This window comes from Cherax quadricarinatus, chromosome 16 (assembly GCF_038502225.1).
Source record: "Cherax quadricarinatus isolate ZL_2023a chromosome 16, ASM3850222v1, whole genome shotgun sequence".
Taxonomy (NCBI): domain Eukaryota; kingdom Metazoa; phylum Arthropoda; class Malacostraca; order Decapoda; family Parastacidae; genus Cherax; species Cherax quadricarinatus.
The window spans coordinates 30,552,677-30,573,549 of NC_091307.1; the positions used below are offsets into that span (position 1 = coordinate 30,552,677).

The 20,873-nt window shown below is 40.4% G+C and overlaps 1 protein-coding gene across 6 annotated transcripts in view; it reads left to right on the forward strand.

Moving 5' to 3' along the window:
* The window catches only part of LOC128705063 (centrosomal protein of 290 kDa), a 448,876-nt gene that overhangs the window by 248,155 nt on the left and 179,848 nt on the right, over positions 1 to 20,873 (forward strand). For all 6 annotated transcript variants that reach the window (XM_070085555.1, XM_070085557.1, XM_070085556.1 and 3 more), the window contains one exon: positions 606 to 713. In XM_070085555.1, the coding sequence (XP_069941656.1) occupies positions 606 to 713 (108 nt within the window). The remainder of the gene's footprint in view (positions 1 to 605; positions 714 to 20,873) is intronic.

Sequence of the window (20,873 nt, forward strand, 5' to 3'; positions counted from 1 at the left end):
ATGCCCTTCATCTGAAAAGTACATATTGAGTCGAGAAGAAAAGATGTTCAGTAATAGAGCTAGTTGATTAGAAAAAGTGTGTTCAGTAAGGTAGATTTTGTGCGCAATTTCAAGATTTTTACCTAACCCTACTCCACCTTACTTCCTCTCATTTGTATTAAGTTTAAATAAGATTGTAAAACAGTTAACCACTTCTTGTCTAGTTGTAAGTATAGTTACTATGTACTATTATTTTATCTAGTTTTAATTAGTTAGTATGTATTAGGATTAGTCTGCCCAAAATGCCTTAGCATGATAGTGGCTATCTTTGTTCTTAGCAAATCAAAATTATAATTCCACATTGTAACCTTTACAAAGAAATAAACTTTACTAATAGATCTTCTCTGTCAAAATGGCTAAAAGAATAAAAAAAAATGTTAGATTCAGTCATGGTAGCAGATTTAGTACCTTGCTAATTACTGATAGTAGAAATGAGCTGTATTTTAAATAAATGAGTAATTAGGCCAGTCATATACAGTACACTGCTAAGTTATGCACCATTTTAAAAATGTGTTGTTTCCATTTTTTCCACTTCATTTTTTTCACATTATTTTACTTTACTTTAGGAGTGCAGTAAGAGAGAGGAAGAGCTTAGCGACAAAGAGAGAACATCACTTATTTACACCAATCAGTTTGAAAGTCTTCATGCCCAAGTTTCAGATCTTAATACAATGGTATGTATCCACATTCTTAATATTTTGTTGAATTATTGCAATAGAAGGTTAATTAACATGACTATTAAATTCCTAAAAATTTACATGTTATTTAATTTAATGCTAACTAATCAAAATAACATACATACCTGCAAAAAATGCCAAACAACTTTCTTACAATATTCTTGAATGTTTAGAATGACACAGTTTATCTTACCTTACATTCTATTGTTCAGTATAGCATTTGAAGAGTGTGGGAAGGGTTAATGTGGGCCCACTTGGCTGTGTTTGGTTGTAGTAAGGTTTATCAACTGGCATACACATAGTAGTCAGTATCAGTGGGCTTCTTAATGTTGTGGGTTTATAGGACAATGGAATGCTGCTCCATTATATGAATGAATGTATCAAAATTTTTCTTCAAAAAACTCAAAACCTCTATAGCACTCACTGTCCAACTTAACAGTTCACAGAAGAGACTAAATAGCCTATGGCTTACAGATAGCATCCTTAAATGAAAAACAGTTCAGACTGGGCTTAATCCTTAAACTGTCCAAACAGATCTATGTTTTCACTGCCAGTGTTCCGAATATTTAAAAAAAAGAAAAAATTAAGAGGGCAATTTTCTGTGTGTAATAAGACCAAAAAAAAAAAAAAAAATTAGGATCAGTACTTACTGAGATATAAGACTGCAAAGTTGGTGGTGGATGCTCACCTGATGGCAACATGGAGCCCTGATGCTTGCAGAAATATTGTTGATATTAATTTTTTTCTCTTTTTTGTTTTATGTAATTTTTATGCTCTGATAATTACAATTTATAATACAGTAGACTGTTGTTTAACGTGATTTTGTTTGGCACATTTTGGTTATAGTACTATTGAAGAATTGCGGCATATTTTTGTATAACACTACATAAAATTAACTAAACATTTTCAGTTTGCGGGAGGGGAAAAAATTTGGAGCGTCCTTTATTTTTGTGTGTGGATTGAGTTTAGATCATTTAATTGCCACATCTTAAATGAGCCAAGGAATCATGGCACCCAGTAGGCATACAAGTATTGCTAAAAGTGGCAAGAAAAGGTATAAGTGTTGAAGTCTTAGAATTAATGAAGAAAATAGAGATATTAGACAAGAGATAGCCTGTGGTCGTAATGAAGCATAACTTTGTGCACATAAAAAGAATGAGGTAAGTATGAGTTTGTGATGACTGACTCACTGTGTTACTGACTGACTGACTGTATGACTGACTTGACTATTTTGCTAACTGACTGTATTACTGACTTACTGACTTGACTGACTGACTGTATTATAATGTACTGCAGGGTAAAGCACAACAGAAATCCATTACAGAATTTATGCACACTCCAATACAACCATCGACTTCAGTACCAGAACCTCTGTCATCCACTTAAGCCCAGTAGGGCCAAAGCATAACTCTCCACTCTCCACAATCATCCACAAACACCAGCACCCACAATTTAAGGTAAAAAATACTATTATTTCTGTTACATTTGTAATCTTAAGCAGTAAAAACAACATAATACATCATGACAATGAACTACAATTACATCTTCACTTTTATGTTTGTAAGATGTTGGTCTAAGAAAAAGTTTGGCTTTTTGGGGGTCCCCAGGAACGTAACCCTATTTTTCCCTCAAGTTCTTCAGTTTGTCTAACATGGTTTTAACTACCACAGCATTTTCAGGAACATAACTACCGTGTTAAACAACAGTCTACTGTAGTTGTGATTTCACAGCCAATCTTTGTTCTGACACTAATATTAGGTAATATTAGGTGCTGAAATAGTACTCAAATAGTCACAAACACACTGACATGTGAAAATTTTCAACTGCCTTGGTCATTTACTATTGTCTAGAACTACATACAAAGTATTTATAGGTCCCAGCAATGTTTTAGACACGCTGGAGTATATATGAAGCATGGTGTATTATTACTGTGAGATGAGTGTCACTCCACTGCTGACATTGCAGCAGTGGAATGACACTTGATGATCATGCACTGCTCCAGGGAACCCTGGCTTTATTTTTCACTGTTAAACACAAACATGTATGTCCATCTGTCTAGCTCTGCTTATCTGTCTTTGTGTGTGTGTGTTTCTGTCTGCCTGTGTGTGTGTCTGTCTTTCCGTGTGCTTGTCTCTGTGTCTCAGAGAGTGGCTCGTAAACTTACAGGAATTATACATGATGCAGAGTCATCACGTCTGATTCCTGATCAAGTGAAAATGCATATTACTTGCCAGTCATTCTTATTATGTCTTATATCTACAAGCGCTAGGTAATTTACACTATATATAATAACTGTACAGTGGACCCCTGGATTACATAATTAATCCATTCCAGAGAGAGTGACTTATCCCAAATCTGACTTATTCTGAATTAATTTTCCCCATAAGAAATAATGGAAATCCAATTAATCCGTTTCAGACACCCAAAAGTATTAAAAAAATGTTTTCTACATGAAATATACATTTACCTACACAGAAAACAATGATGCATGAAGAATGAAACAGTAATAACATTACACTTACCTTTATTGAAGACATGGTGATGTATGGAAGATGGGAGGAGGGGAGAGGATGGAGTTTACAGTTATTTGGATGGGGAATCCCCTTCCATAAAGACTCAGGTACCAAGTCCTTATCCTGGGTTACTTCCCTTCTTTGTTTTTTAATGCCACTAGGACCAGCTTGAGAGTCACTGGACCCCTGTCACTCAAGATAGTGTTCCAGAGAGGTCTGTTTCTGGCATATGTTAGGAATTATGTTGGGAGACACAAGATATTCCTTCAATATGATACCAATATCAACTCTACGGCTTATTTATCCAGCACAGTTCATCCAGTATGACATTATAAAAATATTAATAACACAGACACATGATATATACTCTAGAATTAATAAAATATTATATTAACTCTTTCAGAGTACGTGCCGTAGATCTATGGCTTTACGTTCAGGGTGCAAACCGTAGATCTACGCCATGAGCTCAGCTCTCTCTGATAAGCTGTGAGTGGTAAATTTGGGCCTAGATATGAGAGAATACATCTATGTGGTATGTGTACATCACATAAAACAAATTCTGCAGCACAGTGTATAATGAGAGATAAAAAACTGAGACTGATTTTTTATTAAACAGTGACTTTGCAGTGTTTTTCATATGTTTTTTATAGTTGTATTTGCAGTTTCTTGGTCTCATTTGATAGAATAGAAGACATATTACAGAAATAGAGATGATTTTGATTGGTTTTAGCACTGGAAATGGCTTGAAACTGACCTCAAAGTAGTGGAAATGTTTAATTTTTGCTGATGTTCAAGAGTAAACAAACGACCTCACACATCTAATACATGCCAGTTGGTGGGTCTAATATACATTCACAAATATGGTGATGATATTTATCCAATTATTGCAATATTGCATAACAGTAAATCTTCTATTTTTTGGTTTGAATAAAAATTCATTATGTGAATAAAAAATCAAAATGGAATCAATTTGTAAAGCCTCAAAATGTAACTAATGAAGAGAGGAAATGTTAGTTTAGTGCCAGGAATACCTACATTGTTTATTCTGGACCCTATTTTGAACTTTGTGTTAAATTGGCGAAATTACCAATTTCCGGTCACTTTATTTTGTAGTTGAAGCAGTTGACTTGGCGATTTCTTGTGTTCAATCGATAGAATAGAAGTAATACTAGTGAAATAGCTAAGAATTTGGTCAACTGGAATAATGTAATTGGCCTAAAATAGGAGTCAAAGTCGGCAAAATCGCCAATTCGTAAATATCGCTGACACATCAAAATTCGCGAGAGCATAATTTCGTCAATTTTCCATCAAATTTCATACTTTTTGTTTTATTGCCTTCAGAAAAAGATTCTGTACCATTTCATTAGAAAAAATAACAAAATTTTTTTTTTTTAAATTCTTGGACCCTGAAAGGGTTAAGAATGTCACGAGTGGTGGTGCATTGTTTGTTGTTGGGTGTATAAGGGCCACTGAAAGATAAACCTTACATAGAGGTGGTGAAGACAGCAGTAGAGGCAGCTGTGTTAGTCAGTAGCCCTATATACCTCCAACTACAATGGAGGAATCAGTTTCATGCTGTCCTTTTTCTTTCGATTAATCACTTAACTTACTTGCTACACTGTTAATGCTACACTTTATCGCTGGCTGGCAGTATAGCCTTTATCGACTCCTGCTGCTTTAGTATCGTACATATTGCAGAATCACTGAAAAAGGCACATTCTCCCGTCTCTCTCAGCCCTTTACCAAAGGGCTGGCTGGCAGTAGAAGCTTTCTTTGGGCCCATGGTGGCTTATTTAGCAGTTACAAGCACTAAAAAGATTGGAATAATACAAAATGTATCGTATGAACGCGTAGGATCGTCCTCACTGGCTGTACATGGAGTGTCGAGGCCGCTCAGGCCGTGCAGACACGTTCCGGGCGAATGACTTATACAGAGTTCAGGGACATTCACTGCGCCAATATTTTGACAAAAAAACGTTACTTATTCTGAATACAGTGGTCCCTCGATAATCGTAAGGCTCGATAGTCGTAATTTTCGAAAATTGTAACGATATTTTCTTCAAAACATTGGCTCGCTAATCGTAGTTTGACTCGCGAATAGTCATTCGTCTGGGATGCGTACTCACTTTGGCTGGGAAGGGAGGCCGCCCCGGCCTCCCTTCCCATCCAGTGTGCCATTGTTTACCAGTGAGCGACAGTTCCCTCACTTGCTCATACGAAATATTTCATAATATTCCATTCATTTTAGTGCTTGCAACTACTAAATAAGCTACCGTGGCTCCAAAGAAAGCTCCTAGTGCCAAGTCTTTGGTAAAGAAGGTGAGAAATACGATTGAATTTAAGAAAAACATCATTGAACAATATGAAAGTGGCGTACATATGCTGAACTGGCCAGGATGTATAACAAACCCCATGCAACCATAGCTTCCATTGTGGCCAAGAAAAAGGATATCAAGTTAGCTGTTGTTGCAAAGGGGGTAAATATGCTGACAAAAATGAGATCACCAGTACTCAAAGATGTTGAGAAGTTATTATTGGTGTGAACAAACAAGAAACAATTATCAGGAGATAGTCTTATGACGTCGATTATTTGTGAGAAGTCTAGGCAGTTGCATGACGATTTGGTAAAGAAATTGCCTGCAATGAGTACTGATATTTGTGAATTTAAGGCCAGCAAAGGATGGTTTGAGAAATTTAAGAACCGTAGTGGCATACACAGTGTGGTAAGGCATGGTGAGACTGCCAGTTCGGACCAAAAAGCGGCTGGAAAATATGTGCATGAATTCAAGGAGTACATAGAGGCTGAAGGACTAAAACCTGAACAAGTGTTCAATTGTGACGAAACAGGCCTCTTTTGGAAGAAAATGCCAAAGAAGACCTACGTTACTCAGGAAGAAAAGGGACTGCCAGGACACAAACCTATGAAAGACAGGCTGATGCTCATGTTCTGTGCTAATGCTAGTGGGGATTTCAGAGTGAAGCCATAACTAGTGTACCATTCCGAAAATCCCAGAGTGTTCAGGAAAAACAATGTTATGAAGAGTAAATTGTGTGTGTTTTGGAAATCTAATAGTAAGGCATGGGTCACGAGGGAAATTTTCGTCGAGTGGTTCAATGAAGTGTTTTGCCCTAGTGTGAAGAATTACCTCCTGGAAAAGAAAATGGATCTCAAGTGCCTCCTAATAATGGACAATGCACCTGCTCATCCTCCAAACTTGGATGACCTAATTTTGGAGGAGTTTGGGTTCATCACAGTAAAGTTCTGTGCAATGTTTCAAAGGTGCTTTAATGTGACCTCAGACACTCACTTGACCCTAAGAGATTTTTGGAAAGATAACTTCAGCATCCTCCATTGTATAAGCCTTATAGGTAAGGCTTGGGAGGTAGTGACTACCAGGACTTTGAACTCTGCTTTGGAGAAAATTGTGGCCAGATTGTGTCCACAAGAGGGATTTTGAAGGGTTTGAGGCGGCCCCTGATGAGCCTATGTCAGTTGTTAAATCCATTGTGGCACTGGGGAGTTCCATGGGGTTGGATGTGAGTTTGGAGGATGTGGAAGAGTTGGTGGAGGACCACAACGAAGAGCTAACCACTGAGGAGCTGCAAGAGCTTCAGCAGGAGGAGCAACAGATTGCAGCTCAGAATCTTGCTGCAGAGGAGGAGGAAGAGAGATGGAAGAAGTTGCCTTCTTCAGAAATTAAGGAGATTTTTGAAATATGGGGTAAGATAGAAAGATTTATGGAGAAACATCACCCTGACAAGGCTGTTGCAAGCCATGTTGGCAACATGTACGCTGACAAAGTCTTGGCCCATTTTAGGGAGGTGTTAAAGAGATGCCAGAAACAGAGCTCTCTAGACAGTTATTTTGCTAGACAGGACTCCAGTGAATCTCAAGGTGGTCCTAGTGGCATTAAGAAACAGAGAAGAGAAGTAACCTCAGAAAAGGACTTGGTGCCTTAGGTGTTGATGGAAGGGGATTCCCCTTCCAAAGAGTAACTAATGCAATCTGTCTCCTCCTCCAGTCTTTCATACACTAAGAAGAATCACCAATAAAGGTAAGTGTTATGCTGTTAATGTTTCATTCATCATGTCCCATTGTATTGTTTATATACTACATCTATATTTCATGTAAAAAATTTTTTTGTTTTAGTACTTCTGAGTGTCAGGAACGGATTAATTGTATTTACATTATTTCTTATGGGGAAAATTGATTCGAAAATCGTAAATTTCGATAATAGTCACTTCCAGGAACGGATTAATTATGATAAACGAGGGACCACTGTATTACTTATTCCCATGACGACTTAATCCGGGGGTCCACTGTACTTATGTACCTGTGTGTGTGTGTGTGTGTGTGTGTGTGTGTGTGAGAGAGAGAGAGAGAGAGAGAGAGAGAGAGAGAGAGAGAGAGAGAGAGAGAGAGAGAGAGAGAGAGACAGAGACAGAGAGAGAGAGATAGAGACAGAGACAGAGAGAGAGAGAGAGACAGAGACAGAGAGAGACAGAGACAGAGAGAGACAGAGACAGACAGAGACAGAGAGAGACAGAGACAGAGAGAGACAGAGACAGACAGAGACAGAGAGAGACAGAGAGAGACAGAGACAGAGAGAGACAGAGACAGAGAGAGACAGAGACAGAGAGAGACAGAGAGAGACAGAGACAGAGAGAGACAGAGACAGAGAGAGACAGAGACAGAGAGAGACAGAGACAGAGACAGAGAGAGACAGAGACAGAGAGAGACAGAGACAGAGAGAGACAGAGACAGAGATATAGACAGAGAGAGACAGAGACAGAGATATAGACAGAAATAGACACAGATACAGACAGAGAGACAGCCATAGTCAGCCAGTCATCCAGCTGGCCAGCCTGCCGAATACGTACACATGTTCGAGAATCTGTGCTCTTTACTTAGGGAGAGGTTATGGGACAATCTTGCAGGATGACACTACCGGTGGTATCAAAACTGAAAGGATGTTGCACAAATGTTGCGCATGGGTTATTATCGAGGTTTTTGATATGTCCTCGACCATTTGTGGCCACATCCATCTCAAAGCCACTAAACTCTGGGTCACCATCACTTTCCTCTTAAAAGGGGAGTGCTAATATGACATGACATCAGTGTATCCCTGGTGTTTGCCATGCTATTTGCTCTAGCTGGCACTCATTTGAACTGGTGCTTCCACCAGGTACAAAGTGGTCTCAGATTTTTTTTATACTGCGCATCCTGAGTGTTAAGACCCATTCTGTACTGACCAGGCATCTCAGGCCAATTGTGCCAAATTTGCAGGCAGGAAAAATAAAATATTGATCTACGTTTGGAGCGCTAGTGGTACTAACATAGATCTTCGTTTGGACAGTTAAGGGGTTAATAACAAAAGAATGGAAAAAATGATATACGTATGTCAGTACTTACTAATCTAATACAGAACTCAAAACAGCTGTATTATGCAAACAGATTTAATGAAATATGAAAGGTGCAGTAACAGCAACAATGAGATTTGCCATTCTTACTACTTAGTATTTTTAGTGCTTATGTTAGCTAGGGTACAGGGTACCTTTAGACAAGCTTGAACAAACAAAACACAAAGCTCACTCAATTCACATGTTTCTCATGAACTCTGGCAAGTTGTTATACAATACCACCCCATTTATGCAGCAGGTTAGGTTCTAGGCTACCACCGTAAAGTGGAAATCGCCATAAAATTAATCATTTTTTCATTTATAAATTCATAACATGCTTACACTATCACATATTAATTAACCCTTTGAGGGTCGAGACCCTTGATCCTAAACTCCCACCCAGGGTCGAAAAATATATATATATAAAAAAAAATTTTTTTACCAAAATCTTAAGACTATTTTTTGTGGGTGTTTTATTAAAAAAAATGCGATCAATACTTACCAAGATATAGAGGTGTGAAGTTGACAAAGTGAACTACTTACGGCAACATCAGGGACTGCCAGTCACTTGGTAATGTTGTATCTACTTTTATTCTACTTTTATCTTTTATGTTTTAATATTTTATTTTTTTCAAGTAACTTTTATGGCCTGTGAGACCAATATAAGGCATATTGTATATATATTCACTCTTTGTATACTGCACAGTAACTGCACAAACATTGACAGGTGAACATTTTCACCTACCTTAGTCACATACTATAGTCTAGAAATATATGCATAGTATTTTTAGGTCCCAGCAATGTTTTGGATATGCAGGAGTATATAATAATAATTGGGGAGGATGGAAGAAGTGAATGTTTTCAGATATTTGGGAGTTGACGTGTCAGCGGATGGATTTATGAAGGATGAGGTTAATCATAGAATTGATGAAGGAAAAAAGGTGAGTGGTGCATTGAGGTATATGTGGAGTCAAAAAACGTTACCTATGGAGGCAAAGAAGGGAATGTATGAAAGTACAGTAGTACCAACACTCTTATATGTGTGAAGCTTGGGTTGTGAATGCAGCAGCGAGGAGGCAGTTGGAGGCAGTAGAGATGTCCTGTCTAAGGGCAATGTGTGGTGTAAATATTATGCAGAAAATTCAGAGTGTGGAAATTAGGAGAAGGTGTGGAGTTAATAAAAGTATTAGTCAGAGTGCTGAAGAGGGGTTGTTGAGGTGGTTTGGTCATTTAGAGAGAATGGATCAAAGTAGAATGACATGGAGAGCATTTAAATCTGTAGGAGAAGGAAGGCGGGGTAGGGGTCATCCTCGTAAAGTTTGGAAGGAAGGGGTAAGGGAGGTTTTGTGGGCGAGGGGCTTGAACTTCCAGCAGGTGTACATGAGCGTGTTCGATAGGAGTGAATGGAGACGAATGGTATTTGGGACCTGATGATCTGTTGGAGTGTGAACAGGGTAATGTTTAGTGAAGGGATTCAGGGAAACTGGTTATTTCTATATAGCTGGACTTGAGTCCTGGAAATGGGAAGTACAATGCCTGCACTCTAAAGGAGGGGTTTGGGGATATTAGCAGTTTGGAGGGATATGTTGTGTACAGTGGACCCTCGCATACCGTTGGCATCACATAACGTTAAATCCGCATACCAATACATTTTATCACTAAAATTTTGCCTCGCATACCGCTAAAAAACTCGCTCAACGCTATTCGTCTGAGATGAGTCTAATGTGCGGCCTGAGCCAGCCTCACATGTTCCGCCGGTGGCATTGTTTACAAGCCAGCCTCCGTGGCAACATCCAAGCATACAATCGGAAAATTTCGTATTATTACAGCGTTTTTGGTGATTTCATCTGCAAAATAAGTGACCATGGTCCCCAAGAAAGCTTCTAGTGCTAACCCTGTGGTAAAAAGGGTGAGAAATACTATCATACCACAGTCTGCTGCTGCACCACGGTCAGCTGTTGCTGGACCAGTCAGCTGTTGCTGGATCAGTCAGCTGCTGCTGCACCATGATCAGCTGTTGCTGGACCAGTCAGCTGTTGCTGGATCAGTCAGCTGCTGCTGCACCATGATCAGCTGTTGCTGGATCAGTCAGCTGCTGCTGCACCATGATCAGCTGTTGCTGGATCAGTCAGCTGCTGCTGCACCACGATCAGCTGTTGCTGGATCAGTCAGCTGCTGCTGCACCACGATCAGCTGTTGCTGCACCAGTCAGCTGTTGCTGGATCAGTCAGCTGCTGCTGCACCACGATCAGCTGTTGCTGGACCAGTCAGCTGTTGCTGGATCAGTCAGCTGCTGCTGCTCCACGATCAGCTGTTGCTGGACCAGTCAGCTGTTGTTGGATCAGTCAGCTGCTGCTGGATCAGTCAGCTGCTGCTACACCACAATCAGCTGTTGCTGGACCAGTCAGCTGTTGCTGGATCAGTCAGTTGCTGCTGCACCACGATCAGCTGTTTCTGGACCAGTCAGCTGTTGCTGGATCAGTCAGCTGCTGCTGCACCACGATCAGCTGTTGCTGAACCAGTCAGCTGTTGCTGGATCAGTCAGCTGCTGCTGCACCATGTTCAGCTGTTGCTGGACCAGTCAGCTGTTGCTGGACCAGTCAGCTTCTGCTGGATCACAGTCAGCTGCTGCTGGATCACGGTCAGCTGCTGCTGGATCACGGTCAGCTGCTGCTGCACCACGGTCAGCTGCTGTTGCACCACCATCAGCTGTTTCTGAATATGACTCGTCCCGAATCTGTCCCGAACCTGTCCGTCCAGCCTGAACGCCTGCCTTGCTGTCATTGTTTACAAGCCAGGGTGGCTGGTTGCATGCATACATTCGATACATTTTGTATTATTCCATTATTTATAGTGTTTGTAACTGCTAAATAAGTCACCATGGGCCCAAAGAAAGCTTCTAGTGCCAACCCTGTGGTAAAAAGGGGCGATAAATACTATCGTACCACAGTCAGCTGCTGCTGCACCACGGTCAGCTGTTATTGGACCAGTCAGCTGTTGCTGCACCACGGTCAGCTGTTATTGGACCAGTCAGCTGATGCTGCACCACGGTCAGCTGTTATTGGACCAGTCAGCTGTTGCTGCACCACAGCTGCTGCTGCACCATGGTCAGCTGTTGCTGCACCACAGCTGCTGCTGCACCATGGTCAGCTGTTGCTGAACCACAGCTGCTGCTGCACCATGGTCAGCTGTTGCTGCACCATAGTCAGCTGTTTCTGCACCACAGCTGCTGCTACACCATGGTCAGCTGTTGCTGCACAGCTGCTACTGCACCATGGTCAGCTGTTGCTGCACCACAGCTGCTGCTGCACCATGGTCAGCTGTTGCTGCACCACAGCTGCTGCTGTGCCATGGTCAGCTGTTGCTGCACCACAGTCAGCTGTTGTTGCTGCACCACCATCAGCTGTATTACTCGAAGATGTGGAGAGAGTGTTGTTGGTGTGGCTTAACGTGAAACAATTACCAAGAAACGATTAACCCCGGAGGGTTTGCCCCCCAGGATATCCCAAGAAAGTCGGTGCATCATCGAGGACTGTCTGACTTATTTCCATTGTGGTCCTTAATCTTGTCCCCCAGGATGCGACCCACGACAGTCAACTAACACCCAGGTGAACAGGAAAAAATGCCTGGAACTATTGCTCATATTGGTGAGGTTAGTGGGGAGGATGTGGAAGAGTTGGTGGAGGAGGACAGTGAAGAACTAACCGCTGATGAGCTGCTAGATCATTTTCAACAGCAAGAGGCCAGACCTGAGGAAACTGCTCCAGAGGAGGGGAGAGAGAAATTGAGGAAGTTGCCTACTTCAAAGATTAAGGAAATGTGTGCGATGTGGCTTAAAGTGCAAACCTTTATGGATGAAAATCACCCTCACACAGCTATTGCAAGCCGTGCTGGTGACTATTACACTGACGATGTTGTGAAACACTTTAGGAAAGTCATAAAGGAACGAGAGGTACAGGCCTCTCAGGACAGATATGTTGTGCGACAGAGGTCCAGTGACTCAAGCTGGTCCTAGTGGCATTAAAAGAAGAAAGGAAGTAACCCCGGAAAAGGACTTGACACCTCAAGTCCTAATGGAAGAGGATTCCCCTTCTAAACAATAAGACCATCCACACTCTCCCCTCCTCCCATCCCATCAGTCATCACCAGATCTTCAATAAAGGTAAGTGTCATGTAACTGTGCATGTCTTCTTCAGTTTGTGTGTATTAAAATTAATATTTCATTTGGTAAATTTTTTTTTTCATACTTTTGGGTGTCATGCACGGATTAATTTGATTTCCATTATTTCTTATGGGGAAAATTAATTCGCATAACGATAATTTCGCATAACATTGAGCTCTCAGGAACGGATTAATAGCGCTATGCGAGGGTCCACTGTATCTTTATACGTATATGCTTCTAAACTGTTGTGTTCTGAGCACCTCTGCAAAAACAGTGATTATGTGTGAGTGAGGTGAAAGTGTTGAATGATAATGAATGTATTTTCTTTTTGGGGATTTTCTTTCTTTTTGGGTCACTGTGCTTCGGTGGGAAATGGCCGACTTGTTGAAAAAAAAAAAATCTTTCTTCTTCTTCTTTAAATGTACCAGCCGTATCCTACTGAGGTGGTGTGGCCCAAGAGGAAAAACTAAAGTTTCTCCTTTTAAATTTAGTAATATATACAGGAGAAGGGGTTACTAGCCCCTTGCTTCTGGCATTTTAGTCGCCTCTTACGACACACATGGCTTACAGAGGAAGAATTCTGTTCCACTTCCCCATGGAGATAAGAGGAAATAAACAAGAACAAGAATTAGAAAGAAAATGGAAGAAAACCCAGAGGGGTGTGTATATATATATATATACGTATGTATTTATATATATATATATATATATATATATATATATATATATATATATATATATATATATATATATATATATATATATATATATATATATATGTGTATATATATATGCATATGCTTGTATACCTATGTGTAGTGTGACCTAAGTGTAAGTAGAAGTAGCAAGACGTACCTGTAATCTTGCATATTTATGAGACAGACAAAAGACACCAGCACTCCTACCATCATGTAAAACAATTACAGGCTTTTGTTTTACACCCACTTGGCAGGAAGGTAGTACCTCCCTGGGCGGTTGCTGTCTATCAACCTACTACCTACATATTACGTACATATTATGCATTATTGTTATTATTTAGGGAACTGAAGCTCTATCGTTATTATGATAATACAGTAGACCGCCATTGAAGAATTGCTGCACAATTTCATGTAACATGTCGTATAATTAATTTAACCCTTTCAGGGTCCAAGGCCCAAATCTGGAGTCACGCACCAGTGTCCAAGAATTTTCAAAAAAAAAATTTGTTATTTTTTCTTATGGAATCGTAGAGAATGTTTTTGTGAAGGTAATAAAACAAAAAGTACGAAATTTGGCGGAAAATTGACGAAATTATGCTCTCGCAAATTTTGATGTGTCAGCGATATTTACGAATCGGCGATTTTGCCGACTTTGACTCCCATTTTAGGCCAATTACATTATTCCAATCAACCAAATTCTTAGCTATTTCACTAGTATTACTTCTATTCTATCGATTGAGCACAAGAAATCGCCAAGTCAACTGTTTCAACTACAAAATAAAGTGATCGGAAATTGTTAATTTGGCCAATTTAACACAAAGTTCAAAATATTCCAATTTCAAAATAGGGTCCAGAATGAACAATGTAGGCATTCCTGGCACTAAACTAACATTTCCTCTGTTCATTAGTTATGTTTTGAGGCTTTACAAATAAATTCCATTTTGATTTTTTATTCACATAATGAATTTTTATTCACACCAAAAAATAGAAGATTTACTGTTATGCAATACTGTAATAATTGTATAAATATCATCACCATATTTGTGAATGTATATTAGACCCACCAGCTGACGTGTATTAGACGTGTGAGGTCGTTTGTTTACTCTTGAATATCGGCAAAAATTTAACATTTCTGCTACTTTGAGCTCAGTTTCAAGCCATTTCCAGTGCTAAAACCAATCAAAATCATCTCTATTTCTGTAATATGTCTTCCAGTCTATCAAATGAGACCAAGAAATCGCAAATACAACTATAAAAAACATACGAAAAAACACTGCAAAGTTGCTGTTTTAATCGAAAAATCATGATTTAATTTTTTTTCTCTCATTATACACAGTGTGCTGCAGGATCTGTTTTATGTGGTGCACACATACCACATAGATGTATTCTCTCATATCTAGGCCCAAATGTACCACTCACAGTTTATCAGAGTGAGCTGAGCTCATGGCGTAGATCTACGGTTTGGACCCTGAACGTAAAGCCGTAGATCTACGGGACGGACCCTGAAAGGGTTAACATGGTTCAGTTTGTGGGAAGCAAAAAAAAATTCTCTTTTGCTCAAGCAACTGCCTTGTTGTGGAGCAACCAGGGAGCCATCCCCTACCACTCCCTGACACCTCCCCACCATCCCAGCATTCGTAATTCATACGTATCCAGTCTTTCTCTGCTACAAGGCAGCTGTCTTTGTCAATTGTGTTATGATATTTTAATTACTATATCTTGTATCTGCCAAGCAATCATGACACCCAGTAGCTATACTAGTGTTGCTGAAAGTGGCACGAAGAGGTATAAGCACTTTAGTCTTAGAATTAACAAAGATATTAGACAGGAGATAACCTGTAGCTGTAATTGAAGTGTTACTTTGTACACAGAAAAAGAGGTTAACATGAGTTTGTGTGACTGACTGAATGACTGAAGGACTTGACTGACTTACTGAATGACTTGACTGACTTACTGAGTGACTTGACTGACTTACTGAATGACTAGACTGACTTACTGAATGACTAGACTGACTTACTGAATGACTAGAGTGACTTACTGAATGACTAGACTGACTTACTGAATGACTAGACTGACTGACTGGACTGACTTACTGAGTGATTTGACTGACTTACTGAGTGACTTAACTGACTTACCGAGTGACTTGACTGTAATAATATTTTATTATTGCTAAGAAGAAAAAGAGAATGATTTCCATGGAATTAAAGTATGAATTCATAGATAAACAAGTGAGGTGTCCAGGTTTTGGGTTGAGTGGGAAGAGGGAGGGGGGAGCTGGCTCGTAACTCAAATGTTGGTTCGTAACTCAGAGCAAAAAATCGACCCAGGGATGGCTCGTATCTCAAAAAACTCATAAGTTGGGGTACTTGTAAGTCAAGGTTCCACTGTAAACAGTAGACTGTCATTTAACACGGTAGTTACGTTCCTGAAAACACAGTGTTAGGTAAAACCGTGTTAGATGAACTGAAGATCTAATGGGAAAAGTAGGGTTATGTTCCTGAGAGCCCCAAAAAAGCCAAACAACTTTTTTTAGGCCTCCACATCTTACAAAAATAAAAGTGAAAATGTAATTGTAGTTCATTGTTATGATGTATTATGTTGTTTTTACTGCTTAAGACTACAAATGTAACAGAAATAATAGTATTTCTTACCTTAAATTGTGGGTGTTGGTGTTTGTGGATGACTGTGAAGAGAGTGGAGAGTTATGTTGTGGCGCTACTGGGCTGAGGTTGATGGTATAGGTTCTGGTATTGAAGTTGATGGTTTTACTGGAGTGTCTAACTTTACATCATTCAATCAAGTGATTCAGTCAGTCAAGTGACTCAGTAAGCCTCAAATCATTCAGTAAGTCAGTCAAGTCATTCAGTAAGTCAGTCAAGTCATTCAGTAAGTCAGTCAAGTGATTCAGTAAGTCAGGAGACTGCACTGTTGGCCTTGCTACTGGCAAGACACAGTTGCTCCTCACCTCAAGAAGTGTCCCTGTGATTCCCGTTGGGGAGGGGAACCTCTACCTCATCGTCCACCTATCTCAAGACGAGTTACTCTAACAGAGTCAGGATAAAATGAGCCAGTTGTACAATCAACGACTCCACCAAGTTTGCCCTTGCTGTTGCTGTCAGGGGCTTGCAAGTCAAGATCAACACCATCCTTTCCCTCCAAGAATCCTTCATTGTCATCTGTGAAGATGATATGGAGGCCGAGAAACTGTTGACTACATCTTCCCTGTCCACTCTCGACGAGCGTGGCTACAGAATCCTGTCCTCTCCAGCCTTAAGGGCTAAGAGGACTGTTTTTCTGAAACGACTGGACAAACTGATTACATCACAGACCACTGAAGATCTCAAAAAATCTGTTGAAGACCAGAACCCTTGGGCTACAGTGGAAAGCATTACCAAGATTCCCATGGCCTCATCCATGCTAAAAAATCACTTTTACCGACATCACGATGGCTGCCCAAGCTATGGCTGAGGGACTAGCCATCTACTACTACTTCATAAACGCCAACCACATCGAAGCCGAGTGATACCATCATATCACTCAATGCTGGAGCTGCTGCTCATACCTTCACTCTACAAAAGACTGCCCCACCAAGGACAAGAAGTTTTGCTCCACTTGTGGATCTGAAGGCCATGACTCCAAGACATGCCACTGCTCCACTCAAATGTTTAAACTGCTGAGAAATCATGAAAAAGAACATTGAAGCAGAACAGAAGAAATCACCATCCAGATCACCCACCAATGCTACTATCGCCAAACTCCAGGCTGACATCACCAAACTCCTGAAATCAACCCAACACTCCACCACCAGTACTTCTCCACCTGCATGTGACTACAAAAATTCAGTACTGTCTGCTGTATGCACACATGCAGAACATGGCTTCTTCAGGATCTTTAACACGACTATCAGTGAACTTTTCAGACTGAACAGCATGCCTGCATTCACCTTCCCAGACTCTCCACCTTCTGCCGATATCATCAGGCTCACCCAAGCACCAGTCAATATCACCACTACTGAAAACACAACGCAAGACTCGCACAACACCATCACTGCCTCAGACCAATCAGCAATCTCCAATGACCCACCCAAGACCTCCACCACCACAGCCACCGACCTAAGTTCTGCACCTCCACCTCAGTCACTACTGGCCAAGAAAGTCAAAGCACTCCCATTTGACAATCCTCTGCAAGAACCTGCAATACCTGTAGCACAACCGACAGTGGATAACAAAGTCAGATCCACCCTACCCATCTCCTTATTTACCAACTACCATACTCACTGTACTCTATATGTACACCAAGCTGTCCACTGCATGCAGACTGGCCAAATCAAGTACACTATCGACCTATGGTACGACCAGCCAGCTATTGATGCTATAATTGAAGACCTATGTAACGACAAAGCAAATATGGTAGAACTTGTGGTGCTCACAAAATCGACTTTTAGAAGAATCATCAATGGCTCCTTCACAGATCCGAAACTGCTATAACAACTCACTCCAGTAACTGTTGTCCACCTCTCCTCTTGGCAGTCTCCACCAGTCACAAGCCAGACCATCACTATGCAGAAAGGTGCAGTCATTCGAGCTCTCATTGCCGTCCAACATCGCCGGTGACTACTGACTCTCCAGCTCCTTATCCACGTCTCAGAGCATGCTATCCACCTAGCAACTGGGTCAAGCCCTGGTACTGTACCTCTCACTAATGCCTTTTCCTCTTGCCCACCTACTCTTCTACTATCCCCACTTCCCCGCTCCACCCCTTTGGGGTTCTTACCTATATTTAAATTCAGTTCAGTAAGTCAGTCAAGTGATTCAGTAGGTCAGTCAAGTGATTCAGTAGGTCAGTCAAGTGATTCAGTAAGTCAGTCAAATGATTCAGCAAGTCAGTCAAGTGATTCAGTAAGTCAGTCAAGTAATTCAGTAAGTCAGTCAAGTGATTCAGTAAGTCAGTCAAGTGATTCAATAAGTTAGTCAAGTTTGAAGTACGAATGCTTTGATGGTGGGGTGGTGTCGGGGGGTGGCTGGGGACGGCGGGAGGTCTCCCCAGCTGAACCACAACAAGGCGGCTGCTTGAGGAAAAGGGAAGTTTTTTTTTTTCTTGCCGCAAACTGAACCATGTTAAATTCATCGTATGACGTGTTACATAAAATTGTGCCACAATTCTTCAATCGTGCTATACCCAAATTGTGCCAAATAAACTCATGCTAAATGATGGTCTACTGTGTGTATATATATGTGTGTGTGTGTGTGTATATATATATATATATATATATATATATATATATATATATATATATATATATATATATATATATATAAATATATATATATATATATATATATATATTTTCAACAAGTCGGCCGTCTCCCACCGAGGCAGGGTGACCCAAAAAAGAAAGAAAATCCCCAAAAAGAAAATACTTTCATCATCATTCAACACTTTCACCACACTCGCACATTATCACTGTTTTTGCAGAGGTGCTCAGAATACAACAGTCTAGAAGCATATACAGTGGATCCCCGGTTAACGAACTTTTTTCATTCCAGTAGTATGTTCAGGTGCCAGTACTGACCGAATTTTTTCCCATAAGGAATATTGTGAAGTAGATTAGTCAATTTCAGACCCCCAAACATACACGTACAAACGCACTTACATAAATACACTTACATAATTGGTCGCATTTGGAGGTGATCGTTATGCGGGGGTCCACTGTACATATAAAGATACACAACATATCCCTCCAAACTGCCAATATCCCAAACCCCTCCTTTAAAGTGCAGGCATTGTACTTCCCATTTCCAAGACTCAAGTCCGACTATATGAAAATAACCGGTTTCCCTGAATCCCTTCACTAAATATTACCCTGCTCACACTCCAACAGATTGTCAGATCCCAAGTACCATTCATCTCCATTCACTCCTATCTAACACGCTCACGCACGCTTGCTGGAAGTCCAAGCCCCTCGCCCACAAAACCTCCTTTACCCCCTCTCTCCAACCCTTTCGAGGATGACCCCTACCCCGCCTTCCTTCCCCTATAGATTTATATGCTTTCCATGTCATTCTACTTTGATCCATTCTCTCTAAATGACCAAACCACCTCAACAACCCCTCTTCTGCCCTCTGACTAATACTTTTATTAACTCCACACCTTCTCCTAATTTCCACACTCCGAATTTTCTGCATAATATTTACACCACACATTGCCCTTAAACAGGACATCTCCACTGCCTCCAACCGTCTCCTCGCTGCTGCATTTACCACCCAAGCTTCACACCCATATAAAAGTGTTGGTACTACTATACTTTCATACATTCCCTTCTTTGCCTCCATAGATAACGTTTTTTGACTCCACATATACCTCAACGCACCACTCACCTTTTTTCCCTCATCAATTCTATGATTAACCTCATCCTTCATAAATCCATCCGCCGACACGTCAACTCCCAAGTATCTGAAAATATTCACTTCTTCCATACTCCTCCTCCCCAATTTGATATCCAATTTTTCTTTATCTAAATCATTTGACACCCTCATCACCTTACTCTTTTCTATGTTCACTTTCAGCTTTCTACCTTTACACACATTCCCAAACTCATCCACTAACCTTTGCAATTTTTCTTTAGAATCTCCCATAAGCACAGTATCATCAGCAAAAAGTAACTGTGTCAATTCCCATTTTGAATTTGATTCCCCAAAATTTAATCCCACCCCTCTTCCGAACACCCTAGCATTTACTTCCTTTACAACCCCATCTATAAATATATTAAACAACCATGGTGACATTACACATCCCTGTCTAAGACCTACTTTTACCGGGAAATAGTCTCCCTCTCTTCTACACACCCTAACCTGAGCCTCACTATCCTCATAAAAACTCTTTACAGCATTTAATAACTTACCACCTATTCCATATACTTGCAACATCTGCCACATTGCTCCTCTATCCACTCTATCATATGCCTTTTCTAAATCCATAAATACAATAAAAACTTCCCTACCTTTATCTAAATACTGTTCACATATATGCTTCAATGTAAACACTTGATCTACACATCCCCTACCCACTCTGAAACCTCCTTGCTCATCCACAATCCTACATTCTGTCTTACCTCTAATTCTTTCAATTATAACCCTACCGTACACTTTTCCTGGTATACTCAGTAAGCTTATTCCTCTATAATTTTTACAGTCTCTTTTGTCCCCTTTCCCTTTATATAAAGGGACTATACATGCTCTCTGCCAATCCCTAGGTACCTTCCCCTCTTTCATACATTTATTGAACAAAAGTACCAACCACTCCAACACTATATCCCCCCCTGCTTTTAACATTTCTGTCATGATCCCATCAGTTCCAGCTGCTTTACCCCATTTCATTTTACGTA